General features: G+C 40.9%; 1 protein-coding gene across 2 annotated transcripts; it reads right to left on the bottom strand.

Annotated features, from left to right (window-relative positions):
- Positions 1 to 425: 425 nt before the first annotated feature.
- Positions 426 to 15,372, bottom strand: WEE1 (WEE1 G2 checkpoint kinase). 2 transcript variants are annotated; one of them, XM_030332659.1, is made up of 11 exons: positions 14,685 to 15,372; positions 13,012 to 13,217; positions 12,448 to 12,511; positions 12,090 to 12,262; positions 11,479 to 11,600; positions 7,729 to 7,875; positions 4,315 to 4,410; positions 4,142 to 4,227; positions 3,139 to 3,309; positions 2,895 to 3,040; positions 426 to 1,775 (listed from the first exon to the last, which is right to left on the bottom strand). In XM_030332659.1, the coding sequence occupies exons 1-11, from the start codon at positions 15,258 to 15,260 to the stop codon at positions 1,622 to 1,624; spliced, it is 1,941 nt and encodes a 646-aa protein (XP_030188519.1). In that variant the 5' UTR covers positions 15,261 to 15,372; the 3' UTR covers positions 426 to 1,621. The 2 variants fall into 2 exon arrangements, with proteins under 2 accessions (XP_030188519.1, XP_030188520.1); XM_030332660.1 differs by lacking the exon at positions 14,685 to 15,372 and adding an exon at positions 14,036 to 14,419.
- Positions 15,373 to 27,383: the final 12,011 nt, after the last annotated feature.

Below are 27,383 nucleotides of genomic sequence, written 5' to 3'. Positions count from 1 at the left end.
ATCTGCACTCTTAATTCTTAAAAAATCCAGCCTAGTTCAACTGAGTTACAACCTCATTTTAAAGCTCTCTTCTGTGACTCAGCTCAAATTAGAAAATTATGAGTCATTACATCCACCTAATAATCTAAAGCTATTTTAACCTACATTATATTACATTTCTAGCAGATGAAATGTATAATATACTATGTGATGAACAAATATTAAATATGACAAATGAAAAACATTTATGATTGATGGACAAATTTTTCTTCAATCACAAAATGTAACTGATGTAGACTAAAGCTCATCATTAAACAATAAATGTTTCATATTCTATCAAAAATGTGTCCTCTGCTTTTAGTACTTTATATACATTATACTCTAAATGTTAAAATGTGATAGTAGACATAAAATAGTAGAAAACAGGCATCACAAGATTTAGACAATTATGGTAAGCTCAGAGTGACTTTTAATATGCCAATCAATGTTAGTAAAACACAAGTCAAGCAGACATGTGCAAACATGTTTCAAACCAAAATTAATAGGCAAACATACGACAGACAAATTCTATGTTGTTTTTGCTTCTGCAATGTCTGGTTAGCCGGTATTATTAGTCAAATGGCTAATCATTGATAAAATATATTTTGTGAAAAGCTTGGAATAGTCAGAAGTCATTCTGGCATTACAAACAGCTATGTACACTATCGCCAAGATTAGTTTATATACACAAATATTGAAGAGAAACCGGGGAAAACATTTAAAAACAGACTAACAATACAATCAAGTACAAAACTTGGGTGGAGGGAGAGAACACTTTTAAAAAGGGTCAGGGAAGGGCATTATCAGGAAAAATTACAAAACCAGTAATAATTATACTACATTAATACAGCAATCCAAAAGGGAAAAAAAGGTGCATTACTCCAATGCACTAGCTTCAAAGTTCAAAGGAAAAAAAGGCAAATAGCTGCTTGTCATCAAGAGCAGCTACATATTTCACATAATTGTTTTCCAAAAAAAGCCTATTAACAACAATGATTGTTTAATGCTACAATTTTACAGCAAGGACAAAACTAAAATAGCAGCAAATTCACAAGGCAATACTTCCACAGAATTATCATTCCATGGTTCATGCAGTGCCTACAAAGTGCTCCCAGTTGGATATACAAGTATAATTCACAATTAAAAAAAAAAGAAAGAAATATAAGATTGACACACAGGTACACTGAAGGCTGAGTAGTACTGAGTCTCTTAGCATTTCCCTTTTCAAAGGGAGAATATGTTTGTAATAAAGCCCTTGAGTCCTTTTTACAGGTCACTACAGGGAAAGTCACCTTTTATTACAATGCAACAGCAAACCATAAGCAGCACACCACCACAGTGGTTAACCCTGGAAAGGCTGGTGTAACATCCAACAGTGACTGACATCCTACAGAAGACAGACTAGTAAGACTAGACGAAAGCCTGATATAGCACTGGTCAAAATACAGCTTTCAACTGTAATTCACAAGTAAAAGTCCTAAAGGTATTTCAGTAAAACTACTGACACCGATTGAGAAAGTAATTTGCAAACTGGATTCTAGCAGTGATTTCAACCTAGCTTCCTCTTGTCACAGTTTTTTGGGGGAGGTGGGAAATGAGTAGTTCAGTATATGGTAAGGCTGACAGAGCGGTTCATTTTCTTTCCAATAAGTCGAGATGTTCTATTACTCTGGGTGGTGGACCTAGTGGTCATCCGATCAGTGAAGAGTGCTCTTTCCTCAGCTGCAGCTTTTGCCATCTGGGCTTTCTTGAGTTCTCTAAGAACATAAAAATAGGAAACAAGACTTTTCACCTATTGTTTTAATCCCAGGAAGGGATCATAGGAGGCCAAACATATAACTATATTGTCAGTTGGGAGATCTTAGCATGTCATCATTATTCTAAAGATATAACTGAGGAAAAAACTACAATATTAACTTTGCTTTTGCTCAAACAACTTAAATTTATGATTTTGTTTTGTGCTTTCAAAATTAAAATATCATATACACTTGAACACAAGTAATAAAAATGCTAATAAAGAGGACACTGAATCTTAAATAATTTCAAACAACACTACTAATTCATATTGTGAAACTATCTCTATATAATAGAGATAAAAGGAAAATTCTACTTCCTATTTGTATGAACTATGATGGCTATCAAACTAGTGGCAAATAAACCTTTTAATATTTCAAGACAGTTTTATTAGATTAAAATCAGCAATAAAGCAAATGAATTAGAATTAACATTCCAATCATTTTAGTGAAAATATCAAAGGTCATTCAGATCAAATATGAGACTCATTTACTAACCTAATTGACATGAATTTAATCCTTTCATAAAAATAAATAGAAAAAATGAAGGAAAATGTTGATTTATGGTGAGCGTTTAGGGGGGAAAAAACCTGTACAGGCTCACTTAGCTTTTGCCAAAGGGATTGGGGATTATTACCACTTGCAAATACTTGCTAGTCTTAAAAATTTTTTTAAGTCCAGGGGTGCCTGGGTGGCTCAGTTAAGCATCTGACTTCAGCTCAGGTCATGATCTCACAGTTCATGAGTTTGAGCCCCATATCGGCCTCAGAGCCTGGACCCTGCTTCGGATTCGGTCTCCCTCTCTCTCTGCCTCTCCCCCACTCACACTCTGTCTCTCTCTCTCAAAAAATAAAATAAAATAAAATAAAATAATTAAAATTTAAAAAATTTCTTAAGTCCCTAATTTCAAAGTTGAGGAACAATACAAATTAATAGATCACAAACACTAATTTAAGGCAGAAATCCCCAAATTTTAACTGTATAGCATACCAGACCACCAGAGCCTTCACTGACAAAAAGCCTAAGTCATCTCATTAAAATATGAAAATAAAAGTTAAAACATTCCAAAAAACCCTCACTTACTTCTGCAAAAGTGAATTTTTGAATTTTTCAGCATTCAATTCTATTCGTAATTGTTCTGCACTTTTTCTAGAAGCAGATAGCAATACTGAATGTTTTACCAGTGCCATTGCTGAAGGTCTTTTCTCTGGGTCTGGATGAATCATAACCTTAAAAGATAAGTAAAATTAAGGTAAAGACAGGCAATTTAATAAAACATTAAACCATTTCAATAAAAAGTGCTTTATATACAAAAAAAAATGCTCACTTTTAGCAACTCTGTAAACTCTTGGGAAAGCACTTGTGGAATGCGAGGTAATCTACCCTGTCTGATTTCATGCCATTGATCTCCATTTCTAGGAAGAGGTTCAGCACCAGCAGCACATACCACTGTGAGGGCAAGGGCAAAAATATCTGCTTTTGGTAGATGGGTATAGTTCTGTAAAATTAAAAAAAAAAATTTTTTTTAATATAAAAACACCCAAAATAAGGTAAAATTACAATGATGGCTTAAGTGAGAAATAGAACTAAATTGAAATATCCAATGCCACATTTAACTTTTAAGACCTATTCAAATAGAGAAAAAGCTAAATTTGAGTTTTTTTTAATTACAAAGTAATACATACTTTGGGAGGGGAGTGGTAAATACATTTCTAAAAGTAAATGCCTTCTCTTTTTCAGTGGTTTGATTCAACTCTTAGAAACTCCTAACCTTCTGGGGGCATTCATATAAAAACACAAAACACGTATATATGGACAGGCTACAAATATACATACACGTATAAAAAGAACAATGGGATCGTACAATTTATTTGTTCTACATGTTCCACTTGCATTCAAAACTCTTACCACGAAATATTTTGTCACCTTTTTTTTTTTGGTCACACTCTTTTTAAAACAGTACTATTAACTACATGTCATTATTTATTTTTGTTCCCTTACTGCTAAACACTTATTTACATTGTTCCCAAATGGGAATTCTGGATCAAAGGGTACAGGATTTTAAAACATTGATACAAACTCTTTGATCTCCAAAAAGGCTATGGCATTTTATAGTTCTAATAGTAATGTATGAGAAATTCTCTTTTACCACAACTCCACCATTGTTGAATACTATAAATCTCTGCCTTTACTGAATTTTGCTAAATTAAATACCCAGCTAATGGTTTAGGCTTTTTTTTTTTTTTTGACCATTTTACCTATTATTAGCTTAAAAATTTAATGTCTGCATTGTTATAAAGCAAACAGGATTATTAAAGAAAAAAAACTACCTCCTGCAAAACTTCATTAGCAAGAAAACGGCTATCACCCTCTTCAACTTGTGGACTAGAGATCCTTGTTACATGACCAAGATCACCTATAAGTATTAAAAAAAATAGAGTCAAGAGTTAAACAACCTCTTACTTTATTTTAAGGTAATAATCTGGTCATCTTTTTTTCTTACCTATTTTAAACATTACTTTGTTTGATGCCCAGTCATCTTCATCTCCTTCTTCAGAGGCAGCATTTGGGATTGAGGTTCGAGATATGAAAATATTACCTGTCAAACAATTAATTATGTAAGCTGCACTAACAATTAATACTATAACCAAAGCTCAAAAAACAAGGCCGTGCAACAGAATCATCACAAAAGCTTTCAAATACAGATTCTCATATGTTCTACCCCAAAAGCCAATGAGAGTAAGAATCTCAGGGGATAGGAACTGGGGTTGTATTTTCTAGGAACATATTTTCTTGCCGAGTACTGATCTTTGAACACTTGGAAACTACTGCATTAGACCCTTGTCATCTACACATTGATCTTCGGCTTTAACTACTTAGAAACAATACAAAAAGTAATAATGTAGTAATTTGTGATGCTACAAAATTATAAATTTTAACCTAATGCCACAGGCTGGTGCAAAACATACAAATAATGGAACTTGAGTTTGGCTAACCATACAGCATCTACATCCCAATGTAGCTCTGTGGTTCATTTCTGCTGTACACATATTTTTCTTTAAATTCTAGTAAGTTTATAATTGACATAAGTTTCAGTGACAGTTTTCACTTTAACAGTTCTACCAATGTAATACTGAGTTCATAAATGTTATATTTACTGAAGTCATCTTTCCAACTTCACTTTATTTATAGGACAACTTACTTTACGATGGTATTTGTGAATTTGAAATTTTAAAATTCACATGCCTTAATGTTTTCAACTTTTGGTACTTATAAGGGTCCACTGTGTTCGTCTGACACTTAATACAAGGTGTGAGTGATTTAAATCTTACTAATTCATATTTACTGCCTTCAGTCCAAATATTATATTTTCCCTTTTGAAAATAAAAATCTGAGTTGTTTACACATAGGTAAGAATTCTTCATGTAACTTACAGAATTAAAGTAGGTTGTGTAAAATGATTTAATTTCTCATAAATCACACATTTCCACAGACAAAAAAAACAAAAACCAAAAAACTTCATTAAAGTCAACTTAAAAACACCTAGCTATGGGGTGCCTGGGTGGCTCAGTCAGTGAAGCATCAGACTTTAGCTCAGGTCATGGCCTCATGAGTTCTGTGCTGACAGCTTGGAGCCTTCCTTGGATTCCGTGTCTCCTCTCTGCCTCTCTCCCACTTGTGCTCTGTCTCTCAAAAATAAATAAACACTGGGGGTGCCTGGGTGGCTCAGTCGGCTAAGTGTCCGACTTTGGCTCGGGACACGATCTCACAGTCTGTGAGTTCAAGCCCTGCATTGGGCTCTGTGCTAACAGCTCAGAGCCTAGAGCCTGCTTTGGATTCTGTGTCTCCCTCTCTTTCTGCCCCTCCCCTGCTCTCTCTCTCTCAAAAATAAAAACATTAAAAAAACTTTAAATAAACATTAAAAAAAAAACCACACACACACACACCTAGCCTAAAATTCATACTTGAATTCATCAACCTTTTATAACTTCCACTTTGTAAGAAATACAGAGGAAAGAGGAATAAGCTAAATGATGCAAGGGAGGGGCACCTGGGTGACGCAGTCGGTTAAGCGTCTGGCTTTTGGTTTTGGCTCAGGTCATGATCTCATGGTTTTGGGAGTTCAAACCCTGCACTGGCTCTGTGCTGACAGTGTGGAGTCTTCGTGGGATATTGTCTCTCTCTCTCTCTGCCCCTCCTCAGCTCATGCTGTCGCTCTCTCTCAAAAATAAATAAGCTTTAAAAAATTATAAAAAATTATGGCGCCTGGGTAGCTCAGCTGGTTGGGCATCTGACTTCAGCGCAGGTCACGATTTCACAGTTTGTGGGTTCAGGCCCTGCATCTGGCTCTGTGCTGACAGGTCAGAGCCTGGAGTCGGCTTCTGATTCTGTGTCTCCCCCTCTCTCTGCCCTCCCCCATCCACGCGCTCTCTCTCAAAAATAAACTTAAAAAAAAAAAAGGATAGAAGCAGATGCAACACATAGTCCTGAAATGGATACTAGTATGGACAAATCAGCCATCAAGAACCTGGGACACCTGGGGAAAATTTAAGCATGATCTGGGTATTAAAGGAGATGAAAATTTACTGAAACAAAAAGGTAGAGGTGACATATGACAAGTTTTAAAACAGTATGTACATTATGAGTTATTTTAACAAAATGAGAGGGATTTGCACTAAAATGCCATTGTAGCATGCACTTGCATCTTTTTAATATAAGATAATCAGGGGCGCCTGGGTGGCGCAGTCGGTTAAGCGTCCGACTTCAGCCAGGTCACGATCTCGCGGTCTGTGAGTTCGAGCCCCGCGTCGGGCTCTGGGCTGATGGCCCAGAGCCTGGAGCCTGTTTCCGATTCTGTGTCTCCCTCTCTCTCTGCCCCTCCCCTGTTCATGCTCTGTCTCTCTCTGTCCCAAAAATAAATAAACGTTGAAAAAAAAAATTTTTAATATAAGATAATCATACTGCATGTGCCATTTGTTTTCTGCATAATACAGTAACACTTTCATGGTATATAGGCTAGAAATACCACCATGTTTGTATAGCACTTAAGTTTCCAAAAGCATGCTCACATATCTCATTTGATTCTAACAACCCCATTACCAGTACCAGCATTACTTTAGGATTATGGTTCATAGCCTAGCAGAAGAGAAGGTCTTTATTTTTTTTTTTTAATGTTTATTTATTTTTGACAGAGAGACAGAGCATGAGCAGGAGAGGGGCAGAGAGAGAGGAAGACACAGAATCCAAAACAGGCTCCAGGCTCTGAGCTGTCAGCCCAGAGGCTGACACAGGGCTCGAACTCACAGACCGCGAGATCAAGACCTGAGCCGAAGTCGGACGCTCAACCGACTGAGCCACCCAGGCACCCTAGAAGAGCAGGGCTTTAAACAACAGATTCTCGGTCTCCCAATCAGAGTACTACCTAGTTCATGACTATACAGTTCCCATAAGACGTGGCAAATTTTTCCAACTTTTAATAAAAATTAGTTTATTGTCTCAAATATTTTGGGATAACAAGGGAAAAGGTGTCTGGAAATCATAAAACAATACTTACATGTGGCTCAAAGTTCTTTTAAAACTAACAATGAAAAAACACAGTAAGATAGATGTATATATACACATACATACATATAAAGTTTATTTATTTTGAGCGAGAGAGAGAGAGCGCGAGCTGGGAAAGAGCACAGAGGGGGAGAGAATCCCAAGCAAGCTCTGTGATGACAGCGCAGAGTCTGATTGTGGGGCTCAAACTGACAAACCATGAGATCATGACCTGAGCCAGAATCAAGAGTCAGATACTTAACCAATTGAGCCACTCAGGTGCCCCATGGACGTGTATGCTTTCATGCTGTTTTAATGAAATCATTTATTCTCTATAACACTAAAGAACACAGGTCAGAGAATTTGTAATACTTACTAGGCTTTATATCCATGTGAACCAAAGACATTGAATGAATATACCTCAAGCCCCGGCCAACTTGCAAAAGGAGATCCTTCAACTCTGCTTCTGTAAAGTAACTCATGCTTCTATAGTTTTCACTTATGGCATCAGCTAAACTTCCACCTAACGAACATGGAAAAAATTAGCAATTTCTTCTTTCTGAAATATTTTTCTCCATCTTTACTGAATGGTCACAAACTCAACAAAGAAAGTGACATTTTATAGGACCTATTCCCTCCTCCTTGTTTGTGATATCAAAATCTTACTCTTTCAACAGGTAATATACTCACATAGGTACAAAATATAAAGTCTCTGTGTCATCCAGATACCCCAGCATCCTACCTGGTTCTTTTTCCCAGAATAAACCAATGTTATTTGTTTCTTATATATCTTTTTCAATTCCTTTTTACACAAATGGTAACATTTTCATGATCTTGAAGATCATTCTTTACTAATACACAAAGACTACCTTGTTCTCTCCTAAGTCTCTATACAATTCCACTGTATAACCGAATGGTAAGGAACTAACCAATCTCCTGAGGAACATTTTAAAATAATTTCCTTTGCTACTATATACTACGGTCTAAGAAATAACTTTGTACATTGGTCATACAACATACATTTAATATATCTCATAGAAAAAAAAAAACTACTGGCTTTTAGAGTAGGTATAATCATAAAACAATACTAGTATGTGGCTCAAGCGTGTGTGTGTGTGTGTGTGTGTGTGTGTGTGTGTGTGTGTGTGAGAGATACTATCTTACATACAGGATAAATTTTTATAGCTAAGAGGGTTTTGGAAGACAAATCTGGGGCAATTTTACTTACACACACACAATCCCCCATAGAGAAGTCTGTACTAATGTATACTCCCATCATTAATATATGAGAATACTTGTTTTCCCACACCCTTGATAGTAGTCTATAAATTTTATAGGTAAAAACCAGTGTCTTAGTATAGTTTTAACTTGCTTTTATAGAATCAAACCAACCAGCTAATTTGTTTATACTTTTAAAAAACTTTGTAAGTTTATACAAGTTTGATTAAAAACATTATAAGTTTATAACTTATCTCAAAGGAAAAGAGGAGTTATACAAAGCAAAACAAAACAAAAACCAAAACAAACCACATCTGTTTAAAGCTTAGTTAGGAATAATAAAATCAGAGCCAGGGTAATAAAATCAGGGAGGTATACTGATACATGTTGTTAGTCAGGAAAGGCTAAATAGCAAAATGTCCAATGTGTTTTAAAAATAAAAATAAATCACACACCTCGATATTTTAGGCTTAAGTATGTTCTCCATACTTGTACAAATTTTGAACTTCAGGAAAAAGAGGGCTTAGAAGAGAGGTCAATAAGCTTGTCAGACAAGTGGGCTTGAAGTCCTAGACCAAGTTTAATAAGATAGAATACAGCTGCTTTTTAGTGGGTCCAGCACCTATAGCTAGGCCAGTTCCTTCTATCTCATTGCTGAAAGAAAGAGAGAGGTGAGAGAAGAGCAAGACACTCAACTGATATTTCAGGTTCTCTTCCCCTATCCATCAACATTTTTCCACACTTGTTTACCATGGGTAAAAATTTCAGTCTCTCACCAAACCCAGACAAAAGACTTAAAATGCAAATGAGTGTTTGAGATAATAAAGAAACTTAGTCACGGTAAAGGATATCAGTTAATCACCATGTACAAATGAAATAACAGAATCATTTCCCTGTGAAACTATGGAAAAGGATTTGAAGATCAGGTCTATTATTAGGACATTCAAAGTTTTATGTGGAGAGAAGAATGGTGGCAAAAGGACACAAAAAAAGTTTACAAATGTATCTAGATCGCCTTATTTGCTTTCATCTACATAGAATGAACTATACTGAGGCAATCCTGTTTCTAAAGATCTGTATATTCTTTGTGTTATACTGTTCCAAAATAATAAACTGCTTCAGAAGATTATTTTATAATTTAACTTTATACCAGGACAAAGTTTTGTTTTTGTTAGGACAAAGTCTTCATAATGAGAGGTTAGCAAGACAAATCACCTCTCCCTATCCCCCCAGGACCAAGAGTTTTCTCAAAATTATTTGAATTACACCACCACATATTTATTTGGTAGATTGTTACAAATTTGTGATCCCGGACTGCTACGGAAATCCTTGTTAAGAGGACCAGCCACATCAAAGTGAGAGAGAGAAAGAAACTAGAAGATGGCATCTAGCAAACACGGAGTAGAGAAGACATGGTCAGACAGGTCAGACAGCCCTATATTAAGTACAGTAACTGAAAAATGAAGGTTAAAAACCGGAAGAGTCCACAAGGCCATGAGAGACAGCTACACACATATTTTGATGATATGAATAGAAACATTTCAAGAGATGTGTGAAACAAATTAGCAGCAATGCTGTATACTGAGCACTTAATTCTTTCAAGTGTAGAGAATAAAATGACAGTTCAGTAAGAAATAAGGCATGAGAAAAGGCTCTTTTACTTCTGTTTTGTTCAATGTTTTTAAATACTGAAAATCTGAATCCACTACCTACACCACTTATTTATTCACAAGCTATGAGATGGCTGGTCTTATTTAAGGAAAAAATAATGAAAGTCAACAAAAATAAGTAACACAAACATAAATCATTGTTAATCACCTCTCAACTGTTCACTAAATTCTAAATTCTCTACTATTCAAATATACAGAAATGGAAATCCAGTGTATATAATGATTTACCTATTTACTATTTAATAACAGGTATTTACAAGAATCAGAATTGAGACCAGGGTTTTGACTAAGGTTTAATGAAAAAAGGGGGAACCAAGTTGGTCCTTGAAAGACTTGCTGAAATCAAAAGCTCTCCAGAAGTCCAAAATTGAACTTCTATAGATGCTTGTTTTGTTGGTTTGGAGGGGAAATGAGGGAGAGAGGCGAACGAAGCTAGAGAACTAAAAGAGTTTAACATAATAAAAAAAGTCTGAGTGGATTCTAGTGGTACACTAGGCTGGATAAACGGGAATGGGGGCAAGATTATAGAATACTTTGGACAAATGGCTGAAGTTAGAACAATGGAGAGTCACTGTCACTGGTTTAAACCAGTATCAGTTTTAATAGCACATAAAATGAAATGGAAAAGGAAGACTAGATGCATTGAACCTGCGTTATTAACTACTATATCCCACATACACTATGCTACATGCTAGGGATGCTAAAATACATATGGCAAGTCCACTGTCCTCTCCAAATCAGTGTGACTAACATGCACACAATATGCACAATTCTACTACTGAGGTAAAAGGGACAACGTTTACAATTTTTACTTAACATCAAGGTAGGCAATGAACTTGAAATTCATGTTAGGCTCCTTGATCTTCACATTTTAAGAAATAAAAGGGGGGAGCGCCTGGGTGGCTCAGTTGGTTGGGTGGCCGACTTCAGCTCAGGTCATGATCTCACGGTTTGTGGGTTCAAGCCCCGCATCGGGCTCTGTACTGACAGCTCAGAGCCTAGAGCCTGCTTCGGATTCTGTCTCTCTCTCTCTCTGTCTCTCCCCTGCTCGCACTCTCTCTCTCTCTCAAAAATAAACGTTAAAAAAATTTTTTAATAAAATTTAATTTAAAAAAATTTATAAAAAAAGAAATAAAAGAAACACAGAGTTAAAGTAGGATTTCAGATAAAAATAAGCATTTCCTCGGTGTTCATTTTTCTGAACTCACAAGTTTCAAACAGAACAATGTATTACTCACCATTACAATACTCATTCTGTATAAGCATATGATCATCTTCTGCCCATGCAGAGAAATATCGAACTACATGAGAATGTTGTCCAAGCACTGCATGGGCATACACTTCCCTCAAAGCGTTCTGCCTAGGAGAAATTTGACATTGATAGAATGGTACGTCATTTTTATTCAAGCCTAAACTGAATTAATTTATCTGAAACTTCATAAAAGAAACTTGACTTGTTATCTATCATTATGCTGAAGAAATAACTTCCTTGAGAGGGAGGGTGTTAAGACTCTGTACCAGATTTTTCTAAAGGCTTCCATTAAAGAAAAATGCTAGTTACAAAGAAGGAACCTTGCTGGCCCTAGGACTCGGGAAAAACAAAACTCCATTTTACTGTGAATTCATGGATGCTCCCAGAAAAAAATTTAAGTTAGCCTTCAAAATCAGACTACTCATATTATTTTACCAAGTTCAGTAAGAATTAATGGCACAAAATGAAAAGGATCTGATTAAATTATTATGGCTTCTCAAAAGTGAGAGAATTAATTTCACTACTTGGTTATGTAAAATCTTAACATTTGCAACACCATAGGGAATAAGAGTAAAAGACAAAAATTTTAATACGTACTCATCAACGGAGCCAGCCAATGGCTTTTTTGATCGCTTAATGGCATAAACGCATCCATCCAGCCTCTTCACACACTTAAACACAGAACCAAATTCTCCAGAGCCAATTTTCTCTAGCTCATGAAATTCTGTTGTATACCGTGACTTCATATTGCTTTCGGTAATTGTGATTCTCTGCAATAAGGGGTATATTCACAAAGACATGAAAATGATTTTTTGCTATAATAATAGCCCTATGTGTGAAATTTAAAAATCATTACGTTTTGTTTGAATGCGTATTTAACATGTATATATGGTTACTTGTTAAGTAAGAAGTCGAAAATGAAATTTCAGAAACAAAAAAATAAAAAGCTATTTACTTTAGCAGGTCTTGTTTCATCTTCAAACTCATAATCACTGGCTTCCATATCTTCACCACAAGAACTGGAAAACATTATGTATGTTTCCATCAGTAGATCTGACAGACACATCAACTAGAGATCCAAAACTTTATCTGATAGATGTACAGTGAAAATGCATTTTAATGAATAAAAACAGACAAGAAAGCACTTAATTTTGTAATCACAAGATATACCTCAGCTGATTAAAATGCTGTCCCTACTGAAAAAAAATGCAGATTAACTACAAGCCAATACCACTGCACATATCAAAATTTAAGTCTTTCTAAATAATAAATAACTCTCTCTGCCTGCTTCATTTTGACACCAGATTTCCTACAAGCCATCTAGGCTTTTTATTCCTTCCTTTCTTACACTACTTCTTCTCCACAGCTGATTACTTCCTACCTGCCTCTCCTGGGAAGCAAGTGCTAGTAACAGAAAAATTTCAGAGCATAAATTTCCATGTCATTCAGATGAAATTAAATTTTGATAAGTACCACAAATCAACCTTGGATGGTTAGGGAACCAAACTAAATAACTTACTCATTCCAATGTGTTCGCTTTCTTCTACGACACTGTCCTGAGGAATGAAGTAACACAGAATCTGGGGTAAAAGGATTAATATTCACTTGAGGAGTCTGTCGCATGTCAAATTCCCTTTTTCCTGATTTTTCTGTATCCATGAACAAAGAACCACCTCGGAGTTTAACAGAGCTGGAATCGATTCCTCGAGCTTTGGAGAGCAAACTCTAGGGCAGGAAAAGTAAAATTTTAGTATCTAAATTCTATAGACCGCTTTCTCAACCCAACCTTCAACAAGCCTTTCTCATGGCTGATAGTGTAGGTCAAAGCAACACACAATCCACCACATCTCAAGCAAAATAAACAGTGCTTAACTTGAACAGTGAAAGGTGGAAACCAGTCACCTTTTCTGAAAAAGACAGCCACATAAAATAGGTCTCTAACACTAGAAAGAATAGAAATGCAGACTAAAATTAAGTTTATTCTAGAGTCTAAAAGTTAAACTCTTTCAATCCATCTAAAAATACAAAGCAGTCAGGGAGCCCCATAAAAGCTCCCTCCCGCCCCCCCCCCCCATCCAAATAGGGCTTTCAAAACCAACTTCGCTGGACTCCTCCCCACGCTTCTAAAGGGATCTTGCCTTGGGCATGTCCTTAATACACAAGAACACTCAAAAAACAAAAAACCAAAAAAAAACCACACTTCTTCCCAAGGTCTAGGATTAACCGCACTGAACCCGACTCACTTACAAGGTCCATTTTCCATATTACTCTTATAAACATGATACTTGTCCTCATTTCAGGTAGGGTTCATTTTAAAATCTGTTACTTCTCAAGTTCCACAAGTGGCAATCTGCATACTCACTTGCCACTCAAAAACAGGTGCTGAACACCTCCTTCATTGTGATACGTTATCAGCAGTTTGAAAGCACAAGGGTCCAAACAACACCACCACTGCTGGCTTTAACAGTTGGGTTGTCCCCAATCATTAGTCAGGCTGACCACACATAGGCACTGCAAACCCAAGGGTGTAAACAAACGCTTACCCGATAAATATGCACGGATAGATTCTTAAAAGCTACCCTGAATTAAGGAATCTTTACGACTGGAAATGCTTGGAAGGCCAGCCTTTCCTCCCAAGTCGAAGCGCAGTCACCCTGCATACCTCCAACTTAACCCCTTAAGGCCACATGACACGAAACGGTAAGCGCATGAAAAAATTTTTTAACCGAACTCCTGAGTGTGGCCGCCCAAATTACAGGGCCCCTCACTGCGTTTAAAAGGCACCATATGGCTGCCGCCCTCGGGAGTGTCAGGTGGCCGCGCCAGCACCGCTCCAACATCTTTCCAAACCACGTTATATCAGTGCCACACTCCGGGCTGACACGCTCGGCACGGCCCCGACTCGACCGGCGTGAAATCGTCAGCCACCTGGACGGCGCCGATCTTGAAAGATGAAGAAGTTCCAGAAGAGGCCCATTGTTCAGTTACATAATCTTAACGGACAACTTCTGGGCAGGGCCAAAAAGAGGGGCTGCCAACTTTTTGTTGCGGCTCAGGGGAGCGAGTGGGGGTGCGGCCAGGCGGTTATGTAACCGAATCCGGGGAGCGCCGCGCTCGGCTCCTGGCGCCGCGGCCTTTTTAAAAGGCTGGGCGGGCGCGGGCTCGGGGCGCCCGGGCCCCGCGTCCTCTCACCTTGGGCGTGTGCGGCGTGTCGAAGAGCCGCAGCTTGCGGAAGGTCTTGTGCGGCGGGGTGCCGGGGTGGTCCGGCGGCGGCGAGCAGGGGCCCTCGCTAGCCCGGCGCGCCCCGCAACCGCGCGGGGACGCGTCCCCCGAGCCGCCGCAGCGCACCGGCGAGAACGAGCTGCCCAGGAAGTAGGCGGCTGCCGGCGACTTGACCGGCGATGAGGAGCCGAAGCCCTCCTCCTCCCATGAGTCGCCCTCGGCCCCGCCGCCCGCCGCGTCCGCGCCCGGACAGGCGCCTCGCAGCAACATGTCCTCCTCCAGCTCCCCGGGGCTGCCGGGGGCCGGGCCGGGCGAGCGGCGGCGCTCCGGCCCGGGCTCTGTGGGGCTCCGCGCGGGCGGCAGTGGAGAGTCAGGCTCTTGAAAGGCCGAGTCCTCCCCCGTGCTGTGGCCGCTGCCCTCCTCCTCTTCCTCCTCCTCCTCCTCCTCACAGTCGCTACAGGGCGAGAAGATCAGCTTCTGCCGCAAAGTGCAAGAAGCCCCGGGACGGCGGGGCGGCGGCGGCTGCTGCCGGCTTAGGAAGCTCATCTCGCCCTGGGGCCGGGGCCGAGGACCGGAGAGTCGAAGCCCGCGGAGTCGAGGACTCGGGACGGCCTAGGGGGCGGGTCCGCCACGTGCGACTGGGCGCGCCTGGTCGCCGCGGTGGCGGACTTGCGCGGCGGCGGGCTGAGGCTCCGGAGCGCTCGGGACTGCGGGCGGCGGTGGCGGGGGTCGGCAGCGGCGGCGCGGACTGTCCAGCGGAGGCGGGGCGGCCCGGGCGCCGAGGCTGGTGTCCCCGCAGGTCCAGCCGCAGGTTCGGGCTCCGCGGCTTCCCGCGACCGTTAACCACGTGAGTGCCCAGCCCACCAATCCCCGCCCAGCCCGGGGTTTGAAAAAAAAGGAGGGCGCGACGTAGCCCACGGGGGAGGGATCAGCTACGCGATTTTGGCGCGAACCCGCTGGCTCCGCCCGCCCTCGGCGGCCCGGCCTGGGCGGGCGGGGCGCCACGGGCCTATGAGGGAGTCCGACCTCCGGGAACCCAGCCGGGCACCGCCCGGTCGGGGCCGGACCGGGCAGCCGAGGCGGCCCTCTGGGAGGAGCGAAGGGTGCTAGGCTCGACTAGGCCCAGCCGAACGCCACCCTGGAGGCGGCTTGCTCGCGGTACCTCAGCGCTCTCGGGTCTGAGGTGGGGGCCAGGGAACACTCCTGGGTTCCTCCGGGTCGGGGCGAGCAGGAAACCACCGTGGCTCTCCTGCCAGTCTCGTGTCCTTTCGGTGCGAGCCGCTGGGGGCGTTGTAGGCGTGGCTGTAGGCAGTCACGTTCCCCGGTAGAGGTTTGAGCCGGAAATGGTGACTCGGGCCTCTGGAGCTTTGTGAACTGAGCGCGTTGCTTAGGCCGGACCCAGAAATCAGCAGGAAGGCCCACAGACGAGAGTCGGAGGCGGGGAAACGGCTGGGGGGAAGGCCTGTGGAGCCTCAGTTTCCCCCCAGGGTGGCTGTTAGGGTCGGGTGTGTCCCCAGCGAGGTGAGTTCCCCCAAGCTGTGGCAGTCCACCCGAGAGTTGTCCAGAGTAAACACCAGCGGCACCAACAGTCGGCCCCAGCACGAAACCAAGCGCTCACCACGCGGCCACGGTGTTTATATTTGTTTGCCAGCACGTGGGCAAGTGTTGGCAAAACGGATTGGCCCACCTCACAGCAAACTTAAATGCACCTTGAGAAGAAATCACTCTAGTGCCCGGTCAAACTGTGATCTCATCTGCCCTTTAGAGCCGCACAGGAAAGTTTCTGGAATTTTTCAGTTGTAAATAACCCCGTGATGAATATTCTGACTCCTCGCGTGGTTTTTTGTCTCTGTGTTGTTTGAGGTTTTTTGTTGTTTTTTTTTTTTTTTTTTTTTTTTTTTTTTTATTTTTTTTTTTTTAAATTTTTTTTTTTTCAACGTTTATTTATTTTTGGGACAGAGAGAGACAGAGCATGAACGGGGGAGGGGCAGAGAGAGAGGGAGACACAGAATCGGAAACAGGCTCCAGGCTCTGAGCCATCAGCCCAGAGCCCGACGCGGGGCTCGAACTCACGGACCGCGAGATCGTGACCTGGCTGAAGTCGGACGCTTAACCGACTGCGCCACCCAGGCGCCCCTGTTGTTTTTTTTTTTAAAGATAGATTCATAGAAGTGAGAATTACTAGGTCAAAGGATATAAACTGCCAGACTGACCTCCAAAAGAAAACAATTTACGTTCTCACTAGCAGTGGATTAGTGTACGCTGCTCATGAATTCTGGACATAAGTGGATATTTAATGTTTGTTAATGTAATTTTTTTTAATGTGTTGTTGTTTGTTTTTTGAGAGAGAGAGAGAGCAGGGGAGGGGGAGAGATGGGGGACACAGGATCTGAAGTGGGGTTTGTGCTGACGGCAGAGAGCCTGACTCTGGACTTGAGCTCTAGCCGTGATATCATGACCTGAGCGAAGTGCATGGTTTAACTGACTCAGCCATCCAAGCCCCCTAATTTTGTTGCTTTGACTCATATGGTTGGACAGTTTTCATGTGCCAGTGGCCACTTATGTTTATTTCTATTGTCTGTTTTCTTATTGTAGCACTTTATGAATATTAACACTTGACCATATATGTTGTTCTAACACTTTTCAAAGACTGAACTCAAGCTGAATTTTTAATAATGGAAACACATTTTAGTACTTACCACATGGGCCAAGAGCACAGTGTATACATTGTATGTTAGTCAATTTGACAATAAAGTGTATTTAAAAAAATACCACATGGGAAATTCCCTGATACCACATACTTGAAGATGCAGTGAGGGGAAAACAGCTGTCTTCTCCAGACATTTGCTTTTGTGTCTTTTTTGTATGTTAATCCAAATTTAGCGTTAAGCTCTTGAAAGACTGGAACTCTACCCTTTTGTTATGTTTCAAGGGGAGGCATTCTCTGATCCCTGGTGGCCAAACCCAAGGAATGATTTTTAGCACTCTTCCTAGAATACCGCCTCTTCTTCACTCCTCATGGGATATAAGCCTTTGATGTGGATAGTTGACCATATTGAATTGCTTTTCTTAATTTCATGTAAGTGTAAATAAAAATAACTTTAGGGGCACCTGGGTGGCTCAGTTGGTTGAGTGTCTGACTTTGGCTCAGGTCATGATCTCACAGTTCATGAGTTCAAGCCCCACAACGGGTTCTCTACTGTCAGCACAGAGCCTGCTTCAGATCTTCTGTTCCCCTCTCTCTGCACCTCCCATGCTTGTACTTTCTCAAAAATAAAACATTTTAAAAAATTAAAAAAGTAACTTCAGAAAACTACTCTTTATTGATCATTAGCATGAGTTGTATGTAAAACTAGTGTGTTTCCTAAGAACTTTAAGGGGCGCCTGGGTGGCTCAGTCAGTTAAGCGTCCGACTTCGGCTCAGGTCATGATCTTGCAGTCCATGAGTTCGAGCCCCACGTCGGGCTCTGTGCTGACCGCTCAGAGCCTGGAGCCTGTTTCAGATTCTGTATCTCCCTCTCTCTCTGACCCTTCCCCATTCATGCTCTGTCTCTGTCTCAAAAATAAATAAATATTAAAAAAAAAACTTAAAAAAAAAAAAACTTTAAAGCCCAGTAGATAACTTCTCCCCAACTAGAATGTTGCTTCTAAGCCCGTTCTATGTAGGAATTCTGTATCCTCTGAGGCTATCCATGCAAGCTCACTTCCCCTCCCCCCTCACTCTTTCACAACACCCTGTTATTTCCTTAACAGGCTTATATCTATCTCAAAGTGTGTTGGTTGTTTATTTATTACTATCCCCTTCTAGAAAATGAGTTCCCTGAATGTAGGAACCTTTTCTATTTTGTTTATTGCAGTATTCTAACATGGCTTACGTGCTCAATATCTTCTGAGTGATAATAGAGCCCTTATTTAAATATTTGTTGATTGGCTTACTTTTCTATCTCAATATAAATTCAAATGGTACAGAAGTACCCCAGCTACCTCTTCTTGGAGGTAAATACTCTTTTAACATTTTTTTTTTTCGACTCTTAACCATGCCACCTGTCTGCTTCCTTAAACTGGGAGGTCCTTGAAGTAGATTAGAGCAAAAGGGCCTGGCTTCCAAACAACGGGGAGGGAAGAGTTCTTGGTCCACAGAGCCAGTACTTTGAATTCTTGGCACCAAGTTCTGCCCACAGAATGGGAGAGGTAAATTTCCATAGAATGACTGAAGGAAAGAAAGAATTTCTTTAAAAGTTGGAAACAAGATTCAGTGGGAGAACGATTTCTTCTATAAAGCCTTTTCTTAAGTTTCTCCACTTCTAGGTAAAAGAGACACTCCGGGAACCAGGTTTTCTAACCACACTTGGCATGGACTCTGTAACAGTCTTTGTTTACTGGTCTGGCTTCCCTTCCACCCAGGGCTGAGATCAAGTTTTATTTGTCTTTAGAGCACCAGCGACCAGCAATGTGCCTTGGCCCCTGAGAAGGTACTTAATAAATGTTTCTGGAATAATTGAAAAAAAGCTGGTGTTCTTTAAAACAAAAGTGCCAAAATGAGTACGAAACCAAGGCCCTACCTCCTCTAGCTGAGAACATGGCACAATGTTATGGTTTAACTGCAGCAATGCCCTAACTGAAATTCTAAATGATTGTCCTGATTTTTTAAATTTCATGCTTCTCTGAGTACAGCACTCACTGTACTGGAGGGATGGAGTTATGCCCACCTGCCCCGGGCATATCTAATTCAAATTTCCTGTTCTTTCACCACCCAATGTTCCTAACTGTAATGTTGCTAGGCAACCTTTGCAGAATCCACAAGTTTGTGGTAATGTTGTAATAACTGAGTAAAAATCTTGCCTCTAGGTGTTGGGAGAACAAACAACCTGTTTATCCCCTTTAGACAGATGACTTAGCAAGTATAAGGCTTTAATGCCACTATTGTCAGCCCATTCACCTCCCTTAGCGGCAAGATAAGCAAGATTCCTGCCTTGAAGATTTATAATTGAGATTCTAAATCACCCTCTCAAATACTTTTTTTTTTTTTAAGTTTATTTATTTATTTTGAGAGAGAAAGCTCAAATCCTGGAGGGCAGAGAGAGAGCCAAGAAGGCTCTGCACTGTCAGCACAGTTTGGGGCTCGAATCCACCAACCATGATGAGATCATGACCTGAGCCGAAGTCGGATGCTTAACCTACTGAGCCACCCAGTTGCCCCTCAAATTCTTTTAATATATGCAAGTACATAAATATATGTTCATATTCTTATTAACATAAGTCTTGCACTTTGAATGAACTATCTTTTAGTTCTTAGAGACTAATTTTTCACAGTCTGCAGACGTGTTTCATGAGAATAGCTAGGCTTTACCCAAAGCTGAATCTTTTCTAGTTTATGCTTTTGATTCTGGAGAAATAATAACTCTCTCTAAATAGGAGCCTATTCTGATAAATTTCTAATTTTTTTAAAAAAGAAGCCATGTTGGTCAAATGTGTTTTTCACTTAACAAATACTAGCAGGGGCAGTGGGGGGGGTTGCAGGGGTTGCCTGGGTGGCTCAGTCAGTTAAGTATCTGACACTTGATTGCAGCTCAGGTTGCAATCTCTAGGTTTGTGAGTTTGAGCCCTGCACTGGGGGCTCTGGGATTCTCCCTCCCTTTCTCTCTGCCCCTCCCCCCCTCCCCCTACATCTATCTCTCAAAGTAAATAAATAAAATTTTAAAAATCCATATTAGGGATGTGTCTGGCTGACTCATTTGGTAGAGCATGTGACTCTTGATCTTGGGGTCATGAGTTTGAGCTCCACATTGGGTGTGGAGTCAACTCAAAAAAAAAAAAAAAAAAAAAGTCAACCAGGTGCTCCCCAGACCAAATCTTTAAAAAACAAAACAAGAACAAATACTGTGCTAATAAAGTCCAACTGTCTTTTCTTCATCTTCCTGGTTATCTTTACTTTTTCCCTTCCGCTGCTTCTCTCAGCAAACTTCACCTTACTTCCACCCAGCTCTAACTGCCTGTTGGCCCTGGCAGTCCATATCTCAGGCTAGAATGTGGTACTCCTATCCCTGCTCCTATTTGACTTCTCAGGTCTAGGTTAGCTTTCTCTACTCTTGTCACTTGCCTTCCTACCCTCTGATGGATAACATTGTTTGAATGTTTTACCACGTGTTCATTAGCTCACCCTGAGAATACAGTATAATCTAATTTAATTTGTCTTTAGTTCAATGGGTTAAGTGTGAGACTAGTGCTGTCCCTTACAAAGAATGTTCATACAAAGAGTGTTCAATAAATGTTATGTGTTGCTTTCAATTATAGCAATGTTGTTTGAGACTAATCCATACTTGTTAATGGCTTTATAAATGGTCAGTAAATGGAACATGTAACTCCTGATGTCCCCAAAATAAGTTTGCTTAATATGGATAGACAGTTGAGATTATATACAAATCAAGTCAGGACAGATATAGTACAGTTGATCCTTGAAGAACATGGAGGCTAGGGGTGCTGACCCCTTGCAGTCAAAAATCAGTATATAACTTTTGACTCCTCCAAAACGTAACTAATAGCCTACTGTTGACCACAAGCCTTACTGATAACATAAACAGTTGATTAACACATATTTTGTATGCTATATGTATTATATATTATATTCTTACAATAAAGTAAGCTAGAGTAAAGAAAATGTTAAGAAAATTGTAAGGGAAGGGGCGCCTAGGTGGCTCAGTTGATTAAGTATCCAACACTTGATTTTGGCTCAGGTCATGCTCTCACAGTTTGTGGGTTTGAGCCCCGCCTCAGGCTATGTGCTGACAGTGCAGAGCCTGCTTGGGATTCTTTCTCCCTTTCTCTCTGCCCCTCCTGTGCTCTCTCTCCCTCTCTCTAAATAAATAAGTAAATAAACTTAAAAAAAAAAAAAAAGAAAGATTGTAAGGGAGAATACATTTTCAGTACTATATTGTATTAATAGAAAAAATCCATATATTAGTAGACCTGCAGAGTTCAAATCCATGTGGTTCAAGGGTCAACTGTATTGATATAATAAGAACTTGAGAAGTATGGCTCAGGAACAGTGGCCAGTTGAAAGCTTATATTTTAATGAAATAAACATTATTTGTTGTCCTGCCTAATTAATCCTTAATGACTACTAACATACTATTTCTTTTATGCTTTTAACATTTATATAAGGTAGATCAAGTGTAAATTTCATTATATCCTTTAGGTGTGGATTATATTAATTATATCGGCTGCATACAAAAAGTTTGAGGACCTAAGATTTTCATTCAGTTTTTGCTTAGGGTCTTCAGCTGTGAGAGACCACACTGGGGCACTCAAAAGCTGTATCTGCATGTATACAATACCTTGCCTATAACCAGCCTTCTTAGTGAAAGCAGCCTTCAGGCCTACTCCCAGTTATTTTAGCCCTTACACAGGCTTCCTAATCTTGAAAGAATTGATAGTCCCCTGCAATCAGTCAGGCCTGTGGCAATGATACTAACTTCAAGACTTTTCCCAAGAGAAAATACTGACCACTGACAGTATCATCCCTAGATAAGAAAGGAGTTCTCAGTTAACATATTTAAAACTATAGTTCTGTAAAGCAGTTAGCCAGAACATCATGCTTCCTCTTTGATATTTTTAAAACTCCTTTCTACTGGGATGGAACTGAGTAGCAGCATTTTCTCCAATAATGCTTTGTTTTTCCTTTACAGAGGCACAAAGCACTGCTTTTCTCTATGCTCTTAGTGAGTTTCAATAACTGAAAAGGTCACTTCACAGAAATGTTATAAAAAGGAGAAATCATGAGTGCCCAACAGAATGCTGGTGCTCAATACACATTTGAGTAATTGATTAATTGCCTCTTGGGTTAGTGACATACTCAGGAAATGACCACAAGGACTGCCAGTTGTTTGCTGACCACACTGTGATTATTTAAACCAGCTTTCTTCTTATTACTGCATCACAAAAGATGTGATGACTCTTCTTCAGTGAGTCAAGGGTTTCTGTCTCATTAGGAGAGGGAAAGGAGGAGATAAGGCAGACATCCCATGCTGCTCTTTTGTGTAGCAACAGAAGTGTTTGGGTATTGCTGTTTTGATGACTCAGTAGTGAGTCACTTTTAAAGTTCTGTAAAAGGCCATGTTCAGCTCAGACAGGATTAAGATGAGCTCATTGGGTAGAGAGTACCCAGTAGTGTGTGATACCATCAGGTGATTGGTGGTGTAAATATGAATGTGGAAAAATCATACCAGCAAAGATGAACTAGTTCCTGAATGCAGAAATCAACTGTACTTGGCAGTCATCTTTTCAATGCCTACTGTGTTCAAGCACCATCCATGGTTCAAGCACCCACTCCCCATTACCTTTATAAAGGTCAGAATATGATAAATGTCTTCAGTGCTACAAAGATCTGGGGTACTTGAAGGAGCTGGGAAAGGGATACTGCCAGCTATATGGTAGGCACTGAGCCAGATGCTTTACATATTTATCTTATGTACTCTTTTTAAAAAATATTTACTTTTGAGAAAGTGTGAGCAGGGGAAGGGCAGAGAGAGGGGGAGACAGGATCCAAAGCTGGCTCTGTGCTGACAGCAGAGAGCCTGATGCAGAGTTCAAACTCACAGACTGCAAGATCTGTGAGTCACCCACAGTCACCCACCCAAGATCTCAGCCAAAGTTGGGTGCTTAACCAACTGAGTCACCCAGGTGCCTCTAACTTATTTAATCTTTAAAGGAACCCTTTGAGAGAGGTATTTTTACTCACATTTTATAGAACAAAATGAAACCCAGATAGGTTCAATGTCTGCACATACAGCCATAGGGCTAATATTCCTGAGACTGTATTACTACTGGCTTAAAGATTAGCTCTTTCTACCCCAGCAAGAATGGGGTAAGGTGAGAGTGATAACCAATTGGAAGACTTGTTGAAGCAAGGTTGCTGGACCCAGCTGATGGGCCAGACAGTTACGTAGTGTGATGCTAGAGTCTGGACAGCAGGGCACATTATCTTGTCTGGTGGGAATGAGGGAAGTGGGATCCAAAGAGAGTTAGACTTGTGCCTTTACTTTTTTGTTTTAACATAGAAAACCCACATGTATTTTAAATTCTAAAATCAAGAAGAAATATTACAAAAATTGATACTATTGTATGTTGTAGAGGATATGGGGAAATGCATTCTTGTCTACTATGGGGGTGGGTGTAAATTGGTACCATTTTTAAAAGATTAGTTTGATGTTTTCTGTTATAATTTAAGTATTTATACTCTTTGACCTAGCAGTTCTACTGAAATGTTTATATAGATCTGCAAAAAATATGTAAAAGAATATTTATCACTGTATCAGTTCATTCAGTGAATACTTAGGGAGAGTCCTCTATGGGCTTGGCACTCCTCTGGGCACTGTGTGAAACAAAACAGTGAAACAAAACAAAGTCCTTTCAGAAAACTTTTGAGGCCTCTGGTGGAGACAGACAAGGCATATAAATAAACAAGTGTACAAAAAAATATCAAGTAGTGATAAGTATAAGTGCTGTTAAAAGGGGAGGGGGGTAAGGGATTATGAAGTGGTAGAGGGTTGGAGGGAAGTGCTATTTTAAATAGTGTCATCTGGGAAGACCTTTCTGAGGAGGCAACATTTGAGCAGGAACCTGAATGAAGTGAAGGAATCAGCCAAATGGAGATCTGGAGGAGGTGTATTCTAAGCATTGTTTATAATAACAAAAATTGGAGGCCATCCAAATGTCTGTTAAATACTAAGTAATCACAGTCTGAAAAATAATAAGAGAGATATATGTACAGAATGAAAAGATATTTAAGATATAATGAAAAAAATGTCACAAAAACTGCATAATAATTCCATTTTTAAGAAAGTAGTCTAAGCAAATATATTTATCAGAGGGAAGACATCTAGAGAAACACACAAAATGCCAAAAAAACCTGTTATGAAAGGTGCCTGGATGGCTCAGTTAGTTAAGCTTCCGACTTCAGCTCAGGTCATGATCTCATGGCTCGGCTCATGAGTTCAAGCCCTGTATTGGGCTCTGTGCTGACAGTGGGGAGCCTGCTTGGGATTCTCTTGCTCTCTCTCTCTCTGTCCCACCCCCCCACCCCCAAGCTTGCATGTGATCTTTCTCTCTGAAAATAAATAAACTTAAAAAAAAAAAAGGTGATTTAGAAGCTACTAGAAGGGGTGTGTGTGTGTGTGTGTGTGTGTGTGTGTGTGTGTAGGGGGTATGGCAACCTGGGACCTCGGGCCTTGGGCCTGAGGGAACCAGTGGGATTAGATGGTGCTGGAGTCACACCACTGGAGGGGGAACACTGCACAACCACACTCCACACTGTCTTTGGAATGCCATCCCATTTCCATGACCTCCCTCTTGTCCCCAAGGAATCACAGGGTCGGTCACAACCTATGCAGGACAACCATCAGACCAGACAGCAAGCATCCTTATTAGCTCCTTAGCAACCTTCTTCCGGAAAACTCATAAAACAATAAGCACAGTGAGGTCAGAGCATCTGTCCATCTCAGTCATCATTACCTTGGGAGCGAGACACGTAGGGTTGTCTCTGCAAAAGTTGGGGGAATATAGAGTGAGCAAAACAAAAAGCCTGCTTAGTCCTGTTTTACAGACACTGAGATGGATCTGGAGAAGGAAGGGGATGGATGATGATAATTTGCTGAGGGGCACCTGGGTGGCTCAGTGGATTAAGTGTCTGACTTCAGCTCAGGTCATGATCTCACGGTTCGATCCCCACATCAGGCTCTGTGCTGACAGCTCAGAGCCTGGAGCCAGCTTCAGATTCTGTGTCTCCCTCTCTGTCTTCCCCTCCCCTGCTCTCTCTCTCTCTCTCTCTCTCTCTCTCTGTCTCTCTGTCAAAAATAAATAAACATTAAAAAAATTTTTTAGGGGCGCCTGGGTGGCTCAGTCGGTTGGGCATCCGACTTTGGCTCAGGTCATGTTCTCACAGTTCTTGGTTCGAGCCCTGCATCGGGCTCCGTGCTGACAGCTCAGAACCTGGAGCCTGCTTCAGATTCTGTGTCTCCCTCTCTGTCTTCCCCTCCCCTGCTCTCTCTCTCTCTCTCTCTCTCTCTCTCTCTCTCTCTCTGTCTCTCTGTCAAAAATAAATAAACATTAAAAAAATTTTTTAGGGGCGCCTGGGTGGCTCAGTCGGTTGGGCATCCGACTTTGGCTCAGGTCATGTTCTCACAGTTCTTGGTTCGAGCCCTGCGTCGGGCTCCGTGCTGACAGCTCAGAACCTGGAGCCTGCTTCAGATTCTGTGTCTCCCTGTCTCTGGCCCTCCCCCTCTCACGCTCTGTCTCACTCTCTCAAGGACAAATAAACATTAAACAAAAAAATTTAAAAAAAAATTTTTTTTAAAAACCTGTTACGAGTGGTTGTATGCATTGAATGAGAGAACAAATCAAAGTGCCTAGGTGCCAACCGAAGAGAGAGTCAGGAGGAAAGCCTCTGAAACAGGATAGGGTGGACAGAATTATGACACAAGTCCTGAAGTCCCATACCTTTGCTTTTTCTGATGTACTTGGAGCTCTCCTCTCAGGTCCCTGATGTCTGAACCCTCCTTTTTCCTTGCTTCCCCACAACCCTATCCCCCTCCTCTAGTTTTGCTCTTGAGAAAGGAGCCTGCGATTCTGTTTTCTTAGCCTGGTACTCCATCTGGACTGGTTTTCCTGCCCCTCCCAGACAAGCAACTTTATGCTCTGGCTGCAGTCTGATGAGGTGCTGATAAGGAAGAGGGCTTCCAGAACCCCTCTGATTTATTATAGGCTCACTTCTAAGTGCAGAATAAAAAGGCTTCATCCTTGGTTACCAGCTTCAGAATATTAACTGCGCCAGGGGCTCAGGTCGGGGGATAGGATTGCTCACACACACTCCCACCAGTGTTGACCGAACCACCTGCCTTACCATCAAGGTTTTTGAAGCAGCTAAGCTGTAAGTGTTTGATGCCCACCCCTACTCCCACCCACCACTACCAAACTCTGCTGACTTCAGGGCCCTGTGTATCTGTATGCTTGTCAATCAGTTGTTAGAAACAACACAAGAGCACAGAGAAATGCCCAGTAAAAAATAAATACTCAAGAAGTCAGGGTGCCTGGGTGGCTCAGTTAAATGTCCAACTTCAGCTCAGGTCATGATCTCACGGTTCCTGGGTTCGAGTCCTAATTCAGGCTCCCCACTGGCAGTATGAAGCCTGCTCGGGATTCTCTTTCTCTGTCTCTGCCCCTTGCTCTCACGTGCACTCTCGCGTGCATGTGTTCTGTGGTCTTACATAGTTTCTGATAATTTTTCAGTTAATTATCTTGGATTTCTAGGTAGATAATCATATAATTTATAATAATTTTCTTCCAGTATTTAGACTTATTTTTTATTGTCCAATTGCATTAACTAGCACTTTCAGAACAATATTAAATAATAAAAGAGGTGTTCAATGGCCAGTTAGCTCAGCTGGTTAGAGCATGGTGCTAGTAATAGGAGAGGTGGTGAGTAGCCTTGTCTTGCTCCTGACTCTAATGGGAATATTTAGAGTAATACCGGGAGTAGGTTAGGTGTCAGGCTGGCTCAGTAGATAGAGCTTGCAACTCTTGATCTTAGGGTGTGAGTTCAAGTCCCATGCTAAGTGTAGAGCTTACTCAAAAAAAAAAAAATAAACATGGGGTGCCTGGGTGACTCAGTCAGTT

Source organism: Lynx canadensis, chromosome D1 (genome assembly GCF_007474595.2).
Source record: "Lynx canadensis isolate LIC74 chromosome D1, mLynCan4.pri.v2, whole genome shotgun sequence".
Classification (NCBI taxonomy): domain Eukaryota; kingdom Metazoa; phylum Chordata; class Mammalia; order Carnivora; family Felidae; genus Lynx; species Lynx canadensis.
Note: the sequence above shows the minus strand (reverse complement) of the source record. Positions and strands in the feature narration are given on the sequence as shown.